Consider the following 15,140-nt stretch of genomic DNA (forward strand, 5'->3'; position numbering starts at 1 on the left):
GCAGGCAGATTCTTTACCACTGAGCCACTTGGGAAGCCCAAGTGGGAGTATATCACACTAAAAAATTGCTGCACAGAAAAGGAAGCTATCAACAAAATAGGTGTTTCAGAATGGAAAAAGAAAGTCAAAAATAAATCATACATCTGATAAAGGATTGCTATCCAAAATATATAAATAACTCATACAACACAATAACAAAAAACCTAAAAAATCCAACTGCTTAAAAAAAAAATGGGCAGAGGATCTGAATAGTCATTTTTCCAACAAAAACACACAGATGGTCAACAGGTACATGAAAAAATTCTCACATCACTAATCATCAGGGAAATGCAAAATAAACCCACAATAAGATATAACCTCACACCCATTAGAATGGCTATTACTAAAAAATAAATAGCAGCTGGTGAGGATATAGAGAAAAGGGAACCTCTGTGCAGTTGGTGGGAATGTAAATTCGTGCAGCCGCTACAGAAAACAGTATGGAGGGCCTTCAAAATATCAGAGAAATAACATATGATACAGCAATTCCACTTCTGGATATTTATCTATGGGAAATGAAAACACTAACTCAATAAGATACATGCACCTTCATATAATCTCTAGTTCACTGCACTATTATTCACAATAACCAAGACAATGGAAGCCAGCACGCCCATCAATGGATGAATGGATAAAGAAAATGGGGTGTGTATACCAACAACGGAAGATTATTCAGTCGTAAGAAGAAGAAATCCCACCATGCTACAGCATGGATGGACTTTGACAGCATTACGCTAAGTGAGATCAGACAAAGACAAATACTAGATGATCTCATTTATCTGTGGAATCTTTCAAACAACAACAACAAACTCACAGATACAGAGCCTGATGACTGTGAGAGTCGCAGGGTGGGGGTTGGGTGAAATGGCTGAAGTTGGTCAAAAGTTACAAACTGCCAACTATAAAATAAGTAATTACATCTTGGGGATGTAATGTACAATATGTTGATATAGTTAATAATACGGTATTGTATACTTGAAAGTTGCTATGGGAATAAATCATAGAAGTTCCTATTGGAAGAAAAAATAGTAGTCCGTGTGGTGACAGACGTTAGCTAGACTTGTGATCATTTCACAACATATACACATATAAAATCATTATGTTGCATACCTGAAACTTTGTATCTAAATAAATAAAGCAAACAACTGAAAGATGGATGCACAAGTATTCATTTAAGAAATCATAGTACTTCCTTTACAACCAAGATAAAGTTGCAAAGAGTAGATTTACTTTCTGCCTAAAACAGCCAAAAACTTTTCATACTAGATGTGAGATAACAAAGAACAGTGAAGAGGGAAGATGGGAAACAAGCAAGGTGAGCTCTGTGTCTGCCCAAACTTTTCATCCAAAAACAGTTTCCAGAACACAGCACAGAGAGGCAGAAGCAAGTCAATCCAATGCAACTTTTCACTTGAAGACAGGCTGTAATCCCAAGAGACTCAAGTAACTAGAGTGTGTAGCACAGAGATAAGACTCTAGAAATCTGAAGAAAGGAGCTCTTCACTTAGCAAAGTACTGACCACTATGCATGTGAGAAAACTCTGAGTCCAGGGAAAGAACTACCTGAAAGGATAAGAGATTCAAGAAGTTCACTAACTGCTAAGCAAAAGCACTATAAAGAAAACTACACCAAAGCACATCATAATTTAAACTGCTCTCAATCAGTGATAAAGTGATAAATAAAACTGTAAAGCAGCTCTAGAAAAAGAAAGAAATGTCATATACAAAAACGAAGAGAATGACAGCAGAGTCCTAGCCAGAAAAGAAATGCAACAATGAAAACTGTGAAGCACATCCTGAAGGTACTGAAAGATAGTAAAGGCCAACCTAGAATTCTATACCCAGAAAAAATATTTCCAAATAGAGTTAAAATAAAGACCTTCCCAAATATTCAAAAACTGAAAGAATTGAGCAGCAGCAGACAGCACTACAGCAAAGTTAAAGGAAGTCCTCCTGGAGAAGAGAATGATAATAGATGGAAGAAGAGAATGACAACACAAAAAAAGAAAAGAATTAGCAAGAACCTTAGATGTGAACACAGAAGATGTTTTCCTAATTACTTAAATCTCTTTAAGGAATAATTGATTATTTAATAAAAATAATTAACCATGCAGTGTGGGTTTATAGGCTATGCTAAAAGTAAAGCATGTAACATCATCAGGACAAGGGTCAGGGGAAAACAACAAATGCACTTTAATAGTAAGTCAATAAAGGTGATAAAACAGAATCATAAAAAATATTCAATTAATCCAGACAAAAATGAAAAGAAAAAGGGAAACAAAAACAGAACATATAGAAAACAAATAATGATTTATATGTATCAATATCCATCACATTAAACATAAATATCCTCAGTTGTGAGATAGGGTAAAAAAGCAAGATCCAACAATACGCTGCCTACTACAAACACAGTTTAAATAAAAAGACACAAATAGGTTCAGAATAAAAGAAATGGAAAGACTATACCAAGCTAACACTAGTTAAAAAAAAAAAAACCTGAAGAGCTACATAAATAGCAGGCAAGAGAATTACACAGCAAAGACATTACAAGGATTGAAAAAGGTCATTTTAAGATGATAGGGGCTCATTTCATCATAAGACATGACAAAAGTTCATCATAAGACATGACAAAAGTTAAGTATCAAAGCACTTTAATAACAAAGCCTTGAAATACATGAAGCAAATACCAGTAGAACTGAAAAGAAAAATAGAAAAATTCACAATCACATCTGGAGGTTTAAATTCTCTCAACAGTTGATAGAACAAGCAGAGAAAAAAAATCAATAAAGACACAGAAGAATAACATTGGCCAACTTAATTTACATATACAGAATATTAAAAAATTGTAGAGACAAAAGACCTAACAAAATAAAGATATGCTGTGTTCATGGGTCTACAGAGTCAATAATGCCAAATTATCAAATTTCCCCAAATCGATTTACAGATTGAAAGTAAGCTAAATCAAAATCACAGCAGCATATATTTATAGAAATTGACATGATTCATATGGAAATGCAAAGCATCTACATTAGACAAAACAACTTTGGCAAGAGGCCTACCACACTACTTGATTTCAAGATTTACTTTAATGCTCCAGTAATGAAAATGGTATGGTATTAGTAACAAGATAGACAATTAATGGGATAGAAATGAGTCCAGATATAAAACTACACATATATGGACATCTCATTTTTGAGAATGATACAAAGGCAAATAAAAGGGCAATCTTTTCAACAAATGGCACTATAACAATAAATGTCTATATGGAAAAGCAGCATCAACCTATACCTCACACCATATACAAAAACTGATTCAAAATGGACCACAGACCTAAATGTTTACCAAAAACTATAGAAGTTCTAGAAGCATAGCAACCCAGTCCGGTACTCTTGCCTGGAAAACCCCATGGATGGAGGAGCCTTGTAGGCTGCAGTCCATGAGGTTGCACAGAGCCGGACACAACTGAGCAACTTCACTTTCACTTTTCACTTTCATGCATTGGAGAAGGAAATGGCAACCCACTCCAGTGTTCTTGCCTGGAGAATCCCAGGGACAGGGAGCCTGGTGGGCTGCCGTCTATGGGGTCACACAGAGTCGGACACGACTGAAGCGACTTAGCAGCAGCAGCAGAAGCATAGCAGATAAACATTTATGACTTCGGTTTAGGCAAAGATTTCTTAGCTGCAACATCAAAATCATGAAAGAACAAAATGATAAATCAAATTTCATCAAAATTAAAACCTTCTGCTCTTTGAAAGAACTGCTAAGACAGTCACGTCAGATCAAAGGAAAACACTTGCAAAGCATAATTCTAAAAAAGGAATTTACATCCATAATACTCAATACTAGTCAGAACACTCTGGAGAAGACAACGGCACCCCACTCCAGTACTCTTGCCTGGAAAATCCCATGGACAGAGGAGCCTGGTAGGCTGCAGTCCAAGGGGTCGCGAAGAGTCAGACACGACTGAGCGACTTCCCTTTCACTTTTCACTTTCATACACTGAAGAAGGAAATGGCAACCCACTCCAGTGTTCTTGCCTGGAGAATCCTAGGGACGGGGGAGCCTGGTGGGCTGCTATCTATGGGGTCGCACAGAGTTGGACATGACTGAAGCGACTTAGCAGCAGTAGTAAGAACACTTTATGAACAACTCAAAATTCAGTAATAAAACAACACAGTTAAACACGGGTGAAAAGTCTGAACAGATATATCATCAAAGAAGAAATGCAAATGTTAAGTAGATGAAAAGACGTTCAATATCATTAGACATTAGAGTAAGGGAAATTATAACCACAACAAGATACCATATGTCCTTGAGAAGATCTGAACTCATACTAAGCACTGGTGAGCTTACCAGACATCAGTAAGGATGCAAAAGAAACTGGAATTCTCATTACTGCTGGTGGGAAATCTAACAGACATCTAGTCCAACCAACTTGGAAGCCACTTTGGCAGATTAAAATGTAAACATACATTTTATCATATAAAGTCATCCAGTCCTAGGCATTTACCCAAATTAACTGAAAGCATATATCCATACAAAGGCTTATATACAAATGTTCACAGCAGTTTAACTAGAAATAAACCAAGTGTCTACCCACATGTGACTAGATAATCAAACTGTGGTATATCCATATAATGTAATACCAAACAGCAATAAAAAAATAAAAAAAAAAAAAACAATTAGGTACTGAAACTCATAATGAATGAATACCACAAGAAATACACTGAGTAAAAGCCAGGCAAAAAGATTACATAATATATGGTATGATTAATGTAAAATTCTAGAAAATGAAACATATATGTGTGTGTGTATGTGTCAAAACTTAAACATGCTAAAAATGCATGCAGCTTATTGTGCATCAATTGTAACTTAACACAGCTGCTAAAGATACTTTAAAAAGAAGAAAAATTACAGCAAACCACCACTCAATAACAAAACAAATATCTGTCCTGACAATGTGCCAGGTAATATTATAAGCACACATACTATCCTTGCCAATTCTCACAATAGCCCTGTGGGTACAGACATTATTTTCATTTTACAAAAGAAGAGAGTGAAATATAAAGTGCAGAAATAACTTGCCTAATAAAGACTGTTTAGTGAGGGAGGTAGAATTCAAGCCCTGAGATGCTCAGCCCAGAACTCCTCCCGTGAACCAAGACTTCACCTACAGGTAGAGATGGCTGCTCATCAGCCATGCAATCACAAATGCCACAGTTGAGTGGGTAAGAATGTTCAATTTGTATAAATACAAAGAATGCAATTTTACCAGCTCTCCAAACAAGATTTCTTGTTATCATTAGACTGGGACAAGTACTTTTATAACATAAAATGCTCGGGGTCACATACCGAGGATAAGTCTGAATGGTTCACACCCTATTTTGCATGCTAGAGGCCTCAGAGAGTCAAAAACCAGTAACCAAACTTAGTGATTTATGAAAAAAAAATTCAACTTTATTGTCAAAAGATGGGAGAAATGAACTGCCATTCTTCCTAATTTACACATATAGTATTAATCTGCCTTATTTATGAACTTTTTACATAATTCATTTAATTGCCCAGCCATCTGCTTTCTACACTGCTTCAAGTGACTCTTAAAACTTATTTAACTTGATACATAAATAAACACTATAGAATATACAAATGCAAATAAGGCTATCTTGAGTATAGCTGGAAAAAGGAAAGTGAGATGATGCTCAGTAAATGAATAATCTGATTTCGTAAAATACCAAGTTACTAGTTATTTAAAAAAAAGAAAATGAGAGCAACAGACATAAATCTGAGATCAGCCAAAACGGCTGATTAATTCAACCCCATTATTATATAATTTGAATATATAAAGCAATAAGGTGAATTTTAATAAAGAAAAGCATGCAGTAAAAGTAAACAAAATATTTCTGATTAGTAAATTTCCAATTTGCTTTGTGCAATCAGTCTTTGAAGTTAATTTCCTTCTATCTCCTCCAGGAGCAGTAAAATCGGCCCTCCCAATCCATGGATTCATCCAACCTTCTCCAACCAAGAATATTCAGAAAAAAAAAAAAAATTCCAGAAAGTTCCCAAAAGCAAACTGGCAACTATAGTTGGCAACTATATGGCACCCCACTCCAGTACTTCTGCCTAGAAAATCCCATGGACAGAGGAGCCTGGTAGGCTGCAGTCCATGGGGTCGCTAGAGTCGGACACGACTGAGCAATTTCACTTTCACTTTTCACTTTCATGCATTAGAGAAGGAAATGGCAACCCACTCCAGTGTTCTTGCCTGGAGAATCCCAGGGACAGGGAAGCCTGGTGGGCCCCCTCTATCAGGTCGCACAGAGTCAGACACGACTGAAGCGACTTAGCAGCAGCAGCAGCATAGTCATCCCTTGGTATGCGAGGGGTATTGGTTCCAGGACGCCTCACATATTCAAAATCTACTGATGATCTAGACCCTTATATAAAATGGAGTAGTACAATGAATACAATTGCCCCTCCATATCCATGGATTTCACATCCCTAGATTCAACCAACTTCAGGTGGAAATTTCGATACACAGTTGGCTGAATCCATGGATACAAAACCCATGAATACACAGGCCAATTGTATATTCACTGAAAAATATCTGCATATATAAGTGGATCCATGCAGTTCAGATCCATGTTATTCAAAGGCCAACTGTCTTTACCTAGCATTATATACAAATTGTATACACTGAATACAATTACACTGGATTTATAACTACTTACATAGCATTTATATTATACAGGTACTATAAGTAAGTTAGTGTTAGTGCTAGTCTAACACTAATAGAATACTCAGATGATTACCAGACCTGTAGTCTCAAACCGCAGGAATGAAAGAGACAGTCTCTGGCTTCATGTAGCTTCAAAGAATTGTATGGTTTTATATTTTACATTTAAATTTATGATTCTGAGTTCATTTTGTACACATTGTGGGATTTAGGTGGAAGTGTTTTTTTCTTTTCTTTTGCATATGGATGTCCAATTTTTCTATCACCATACTTTCTCCCCTGACTTGCTTGTGTGAATTATCAATTATCATCCAGCCATATTTGCACAGGTCTATTTCTAGATTCTGCTGTGTTCCACAGATCAACGTGTCTATCTTTCCCCCAAATCCACACTGGGTCTGCAGGCCGTAAATTCTCTTAGTTTTCCTTAATCTGAGACTATTCTCATTTCATCTTCATTTCTAAAGGACATTTTTTCTAGATTTCCAGGTTGACAGTTTTCTCCTTTTAGCACTATGGAAATCCACTTATTTCTGGACTCCACTGCTTCTGATGAAGAACCCAGTCACTCAAATCATTGTTTCCCTATCAATAATGTACAATCTTCCTTCAATTTTAAAGATGATGATGATCTGGTCTTTAGCTTTAAGGATTTGATTATGATGTGTCTGGTCCTGGACTCCTCTGGGCTTATCTGGCTTGAGTTCACTCACCTTTTTAAATCCTTAGTTTACACCTTTCACCAAATTTGTGAAGTCTTCAGCTATTTTTTCTTCAAAAATATTTTTCTGGACCACAATCTTTCTCCTTTCCTTCTAAGACTCCTGTGACACAGATGTTAAACATTTCAGTACCATTCTCTAGGTCCCTGAGGTCCAGTTTATTTACTCAGGTTTTTTGGTTTTTTTCTCTGATAATGAGTAACTCCCACTGATTAATCATGAAGTTTACTCACTTTCTTCTGTCATCTCTATTCTGAAACTTTCTATATTCCCATTTGTTCATGTGGGTAAAGTCCAAAACTAAGGTCCAATATCATGTGCTACCTAACACCGAGGGAAACCAAGTGAACCACAAATGGCCTGACCACATGGTCTCTTACCAATTCTGTTCCAAAGGATTATTAAGTCCCCTAGACAAACAACCCTCCTCATCACGAAGACTAGGCAGCATTCCTACTTCTCCCTGGAGAGAGGGTTCCAGGTTCCTACCAGACCGTGAGACAACTCAAACAAAACAAATCACATCCTCCCTAAGGAACCAGGGGGCACACCACCTTCTCATCACTAAGCCTGCCTCCCACACTGTTTTCTTCGATGTTCCCAAGCACAACCTCCATATGATCCTGTGTGCCATGTGGTGGCTTCCCTTGGGCTGTGAGTACATCCAACTAAGACACTGCTATCAATCACACCTGTCTAGTGTGTTTGGCCATCTTCAGAAACCTAGGAAAGGAATCCCTCCCTCACCAACAAGGTGAAGAGAAGACAACTGAAACAGTTGACCCTTACTTCTTAAAGCAGTAACTGCTTTAAAATCTTAGATAATCCCAACACCTGTCATTCTGGATGACATCTGTCTGATCATCGCTCATGTAAACTGAGACGTTCAGGTGTTCACATGCTGAGTAAGTCTGGCCTGGACACTTTTGTTTCAGCATTCAATCAACTTGGCTGTACTCAGGCTGCACATTCCAGCCAGCCTTCTGTGAATTGTGGTTTCAGTGTTAGTTATGTTTTCAAGGCCTTTGGCCAGTCTCAGATCTGGGCAGTGGTTCATCACTTGGTTCAAATTCTCAATTTGAACCAAGTGTCTAGTTTGCTGCTTAGCGTAAGAGACACATGCACAGCTGAGGAATGAGTCCAGGAGTCCATTAACACATCTGTGGGGTCCCATTCCTGAGTTCCTCACTCTTTACTATTTCCCTGGTACTTTCTGGGTCCTAGAGGGCGCCCCTTTTTTGGTCCTCCAGCCAGAACATTTGAACTACATCAACAGCTCCTAGTAGAAATGGGTTTCTGCCTCTAATGTGGCCCTATTCATTTCTATCCTTGGCACAGCAACCAGGCAAATCTTTAAAGGCCTAAGATCACATTATGTGCTGCGTGCTCAGTCACTCAGTTGTGTCCCACTCTTTGTGACCCCATCAACTGCAGCCCACCAGGCTCCTCTTCCCATGGGATTCTCCAGGCAAGAACACTGGAGAGGGTTGACATTTCTTTCTCCAGGGAATCTTCCCAATCCAGGGACTGAACCTGAGTCCCCTGCTTTGGCAGGCAGACTGTTTACCATTGAGCCACCTGGGAAGCCCTAAGATCACAATGTACCTCTGCTAATAACCTGTGTGGGTCTCTCTCACTCAGGGTAACAGCTACCTCTATGCTCTGACTTCTCTGTTACTTGTCCGACAACATCTCCTACCACTCTCCTCCTCCCAACTGTTATGGTTGCAGTGATGGGGTGAATGTTCCAGGCATGCTCCCATCTTAGCCCTTCATCCTATATGTCCCTTTGTCTGAAATGTTCTTTTTCCTATCTGTATGACAATTTCCTCAATTCCCATCAGTCTTAACCCCAATGTTACCTTCTCAATGAGGCTTCCTCTGAACCCTATTTTAAAGTGCAAGCTCTCATCCCTCCTCAGATCCCTTCCCCTATTTCTTTTTCTATAGCATTTTATACTTCTGCCATAATTCAAAACTTACTATTTGCCATGTCTACTGCCTGTGTCCTGGAATGTCAGCTGCAAGGAACAAGTGATCTTTCCATGTTTGTTCACAGCTATATACCCAGTGTCTACACCAGATGGCTCAACAAATATTTGCGAATTGAGTGAATAAACATACCTGGAACCTAGTGTGTGACCAAAGGCAGCAGCAGTAGGAGAGAGGGTTTAGAGAAGGGCTGGGGACCCACAATACAGGTCTTATAAACTGAGGTTTATGGCTAACAGAATCCACACTATTTTCTCAAACTCACAATTCCAACTTTCAACTGCCTTATTCCTGTTTGAGTCCAACAACTCTGTAAGAGAGCAGTTATGATGCTTGTACACATTTCATCTCTCCTACCAGACTTCAGATGGGCACTTCAAGGGAACACTGCTGAGTCATCTATATTTATACTTGTATCTGTATCTATATCTGTTTCCTCTACAACAACTAACCATATGACTTACCAACCAATAGCTTCCAAAACACCGTAAATAGACAGAAAAGAGTAAAGTGGTCACTGAACAGATTTTAAAGTACAAAGAAATGAGACTGCACAGTGTATGAAGTGTGTTCATGAATGCACTAGACTTCAGAGAGCCAAACAAGCACTGGCCTTTAGAGGTCACTAGCAATCAGCCCACTGAATCCAGCAGCGCTGTCCACTGCATGTAACACTGGTAAATGTTTGTGATATCATATAAGCCTCTTAAGAAAAGCAGTCTTATTTTTGTTGTTATACTTTTCTTCTTCCTGAAATAGTATGACCTTATTAATCAGATTTGGCACAGAAAGGTCCTATGCTATTTTTGAAAATCAAATTCACCCTCACAGGATCTAGATGAGTCACTGTTGAAGATGTTCAAAAGAATAAGGTCAGATACTGATGTAAATTCTAAGAAGATTTCAACAAAGGTTATAAACAAAACTTTCCAAAATGACTACTGTGCTCAGAACAACACACATACTGGATTTAAAAATCTGTCATTACTTCATAGACACACCTTAAAATAGAGTTCCTGGACACCATGCCAAGAGACGCCTTATTGCTAAACACAGCCTACAGTGGGACAGGCAGTGATATCCCAAACCCCTCATCCTGGGGAGGAGAAAGAGACAGAACTGGGGCCTCTTGCTCTGGTCCTGTGAAATCTCAATGCTCTCATTTCCTTCCTTCTTTTTGATTTTTTAATGGAAAATAAAATAAAAAGTCATTTTTCTTTCTTCCTTTCTTTTTTTAATTTGGGAAGCAGTCAATACCAATAATAATTAAAGATTCTTTTCCTGTAAACCTTCCAAGAGGAGGATACTGAAAGTGTACGCACAGTTAAGTCACCACCTTAACCAAGTGATCACAGTTACTGTCACCCAAAGTGGAACAATCTAACTCTTAAGTGCCAACACATTAGAAGAAAAGGAAATATAGAACATGGCCTACTTACTATTCTCTGCAAAAATTTTTTATCATAAACCTAAATATGAGGAAATAACTCAGTCAAATCCAGAATGTGCAAACTTCAAGAAGATAATTTGTCTGGCTTTTTTTTTAGAAAGATTACTGTTCTAAAAAACAAAAAGAGATGGGAAATTTTTAAAAAACAAACAAAAATGTAACCTGTGACATTTAAATAAATCCTGAATTAGAAAAGCAAAACAAAAAAACACTACAAACAACATTTTGAACCTGGTATAATCTGAATATTAATACTAATTTTAATACTGTTAGGTGTTACAATAGGGTTGTGGTTAAAGAGTCCTTTCTTATTCCTATGAAAAGCACACTGAAATATTTAAAGGTTCACCTCTTATTTTTAAATGGTTCAGGAAAAAAAAGGGGGGGATATGCATATGAGAGAGAGACAGAGTGGAAGGGTCTCTCATGAGAAGAGATCTTGGTGAAAGGTATCAAGAGGTTCATTTCACTGCCTTTCATATTTCCTAAAGTTTGAATATTTCAAAAACAAAAAAGGCTAGAGAGAATGAAAGATAACCACAGAGCAATGGAAATACTAGACATCTTGTCCACGGTGTTATATATCCAAGCAAAAAGCAAATACAGTTTTCTTAGTTATAATAAAGTTTCCTGACATATACCCCAAATCCTCTAGTAGAAGCTGTTAAACAGAGGCAGGGAATAAAAGATACTGCCACCATTTTCTGTGCACATTTAACAGAAATTTTCTAAACTGTCAAATAATAGAATCCTAAGCCCCTGAACTTGTTTTATTGCAGTCTTATAAACATGTTTAAGGGCAGTATTGTTTGGAGAGCTATTTCCAAAAGAGAATTTTATTTTATAGTACTGAAGGATTCTCCCAGTTACGAAGACAGGAAGTTTAGCTGCTTTCTTAAAGGTGAAAATACTGGAGAACAGATAGGGCTATTTAGTAAATAAACATTCCCAAATATAATTTAAAATATCATAGGAAGATCCTAGGGTAACAATATTAATGATTTTTAAACTTTACATCATTAAATTTTATTTTGTATTTTTTGTATTTTGTAATATCTGTCTATATAAATATATATAAAACAAATAAAGGTACTGGTTTAAGTATCTGACAGTCACTTACACTCCATTTTTAATTTTATCTGACAAACTACAACTTAAAGAAGTTCAATTTGGCTTTGGTATGTTTCTACCTTTCTTTATATCTTACTTTTTTTTAAACTATGTAATTTTAATAGTCAAGTAAAAACTGAAATTTAGAACATTAAACCTAAAACTTATAGTGATGGTCCACTCATTAGAAATAGTACTATCACTTTAAAATAATTGTTTTATAATTCAACTTGTTGCATTATAAGAAAAATTACAAAATATACCATAAAAATAATCATGTTGTTATTGGGACTCAGGTTCAAGTAGAAACAAAAACCCAAAAGTAAATATCAGGTTTTGATCATTTCTCAGTAAACTGTTATCATAAAAGGTTAGAAGTGATAATAATATGCCAACTAAGAGCATCAGGTTAACTCTTGCAGCTGATCAAACATACAGTAAATACGAATGCAGAGGTACAATTTCACTTGGATTAACTTTCAAATGCTGGCCAGTATGAAACCATGAACTTGTAATAACTTAGAAGAGCATTATTTCTCAGACTTACAGACATATATCTTCTACACTGAATGGAATCCATACATTTTACCCAAAAATATTTATTCCATCCATAGTATTAAAAAGGAAAGGAAAGTCTTATTTTTTTTCCCCACAATACTCTTGCTGTATTTGAATTCTTCCTAGTTATTTTCTATCCATCTTCTATCCACAGCCACCGCTGTCTGAAACAGATGGAAGGCTGGGACCACCGACACTGAAGACAGGCTCACTGATAAGGGTCATGAGCACCTGGCTGCTCAATGAGCATCTATACCACGAAGCAAGTTCGGTACCACGAGGAAGGGAGAAAAAAATTCAGTGTAGTCTGCTATGTCTACTGTAGTAATAAGCTCTTCATAACAGCAGCAATGTCCACAGTCCAAAAAAGAGAAAGGGGAACATCCCGGAGATCATTTTAGGCATAGAAAACCCACCAATTCTAAAACAGTTTTAAGAAAAAATAACACAGGGGACTTCCCTCCAATGCAAGGGGTGCAGGTTCAATCCCTGGTCGTGGAGCTAAGATCCCAGGTGACCTGCAGCCAAAAAAGCCAAAACATAAAACAGAAGCAACACTGTGACAAATTCAGCAGAGGTTTTTTAAAAAAATGGCCCACATTAAAAAAAAAATCTTTAAAAACAGAAGAAAAAATAAGCACTATTTTCATAGGAGGATCATCTAAGAGAAAGGGAAGGAGAAAAATGAAAATGGAGAAAATATTTGTGGATTAAAAAAACTTTATATGCATAAGACAGAAGAGGATTTTCTCCATAGAATTTTCAGAAATAACCTCTTTAGATATACTTTAAAAAATGCTTACTTAAGCTATTCTGCTGTTATTAAAACAAACAGAAAAACAGACTTTACTTTGGGATACTTTAATAACCATAATACTAATACAAGAGTGAAAAAAAATTTCTGCATGCACTTCTTATTATCTAAATGTGAATATGTGGCTTTATACAAAATTAGATTAATTTTCAGTAAGTTCAATACTACACAATTACATGCACTATGAACTTGAAAGCTTTATTATATTAAAGGAACAACTGACAAATAATACTTCAGATTCACTTAGAAATAAAGGGAAGAAAAAAATGACAGAAAACTATCCTTTATAAATTTATGGAAAATGTTAAAACATTCCAAATTTTATAACAAATAAATTCTATAAAAAATTTTAAAATAACAGTATTTATGAGAATCCAAACTCAATCATATATACAAAACATAGGTTCTGATTAATGGATCCACTATTGCAGAAGACCCCAAAAACTGAAGTACACTGGAAAGAAAAGGCTAGTTTCTGGACCTAATACAACACAGGCAGCTCCCAACAGAAATGACAGAAGGAGCTACAGCTTTATAAATCCTTTCAGCTTTTTCACGAGTCACAGTAAAAAAGACTAGCATGGTAAAACAGGTAGACAGTAAATGCTTTTACTTACAAGAATGTCACTTTTTGCACATTACCAAAGTAGAAAACTTAGTGAATCACACACATTGATCTGCATAGTCTTCAATTTCACTGAATTATGTTTTAATTTCTATCTACACACCCTAATCAAGATACATAGTCTTATAATAAGGTTAAACTGATAATTTTAACTCAGGTACAAAAGAAGTGTTCAAACACTGCTCTAAATTTTTAATTATTATTATTTCATTCATAAACTAATAAGTTATCAAGGAGTACAGCCTCAGATGAAGCCTACTTTTTGAAAGAAAGACTTCAACAGAATGGCAATGTCTCCAAATTCTCTGCAGCAGACAAAAGAACAAAATTTTCAGATTTACCTTGTGATGAAAGATTTCATTATCAATGCTGGAAAAGTGCTTTATTAATCTTCCAAAAGCAGCAGCTCAACAATCTTTTTTGTAGTAACAGAGAAGAAATAACACCTCTTCAGATCCAAATTCAGCCTACCAAACAACCCCAACCTTTGTCCAGCTGCACAAAAACACAAGCAAGCTGGCAAGAAGCCTGGGAACCTCTGCCCCTCCTCCACTCGGGTCTGTGTGTTTAAGGCGCTGAGGCACACACATTTACATACTCACATTAAAGTTTCAAAATACAAGTGTAATCTTTCAAGAATCATGTGAAGAGTGTAATAATTTTAAAGTTAAGACATCATACAGAAAAGCACAGGACAAGCACAAAAAGAGAGCAAGACAGCAACAGGCAACGCGTCTGCAATCTCCACACCTACAGAAACCAAAAATCCCTTTTCAATAAGGACTCTGTTACAAGCACACAAGACAGCATTAGTCTCTTTACCCAAAATGTTTGTTGCCTTTTCAACTAACACCTTTCTGCCTTATGCTCTGTTTCCAAGGACAGATCAAGATGGGCATGAACAATTCATACCTCCACCAGGAATAATTGCCAACTTTGTTTCAACCAGGCCCATTTTTGCAGAGGAAGCTAAAAAGGAAAGAAGAAAATTAAGTAACATCCACATCATCAAATTCAAATATGATGACTTGAAAAAGTAGTAAAATAAGCTAGAAATATTCTGTTTGCTAATTAAATTTGTGTTACAAATC

The 15,140-nt window shown here is 36.6% G+C and overlaps 1 protein-coding gene across 6 annotated transcripts in view; it reads right to left on the minus strand.

Moving 5' to 3' along the window:
- The window catches only part of AUH (AU RNA binding methylglutaconyl-CoA hydratase), a 185,071-nt gene that overhangs the window by 80,254 nt on the left and 89,677 nt on the right, over positions 1 to 15,140 (minus strand). For all 6 annotated transcript variants that reach the window (XM_070375232.1, XM_070375233.1, XM_070375234.1 and 3 more), the window contains one exon: positions 14,962 to 15,018. In XM_070375232.1, the coding sequence (XP_070231333.1) occupies positions 14,962 to 15,018 (57 nt within the window). The remainder of the gene's footprint in view (positions 1 to 14,961; positions 15,019 to 15,140) is intronic.

Source organism: Bos mutus, chromosome 8 (genome assembly GCF_027580195.1).
Source record: "Bos mutus isolate GX-2022 chromosome 8, NWIPB_WYAK_1.1, whole genome shotgun sequence".
Lineage (NCBI taxonomy): Eukaryota > Metazoa > Chordata > Mammalia > Artiodactyla > Bovidae > Bos > Bos mutus.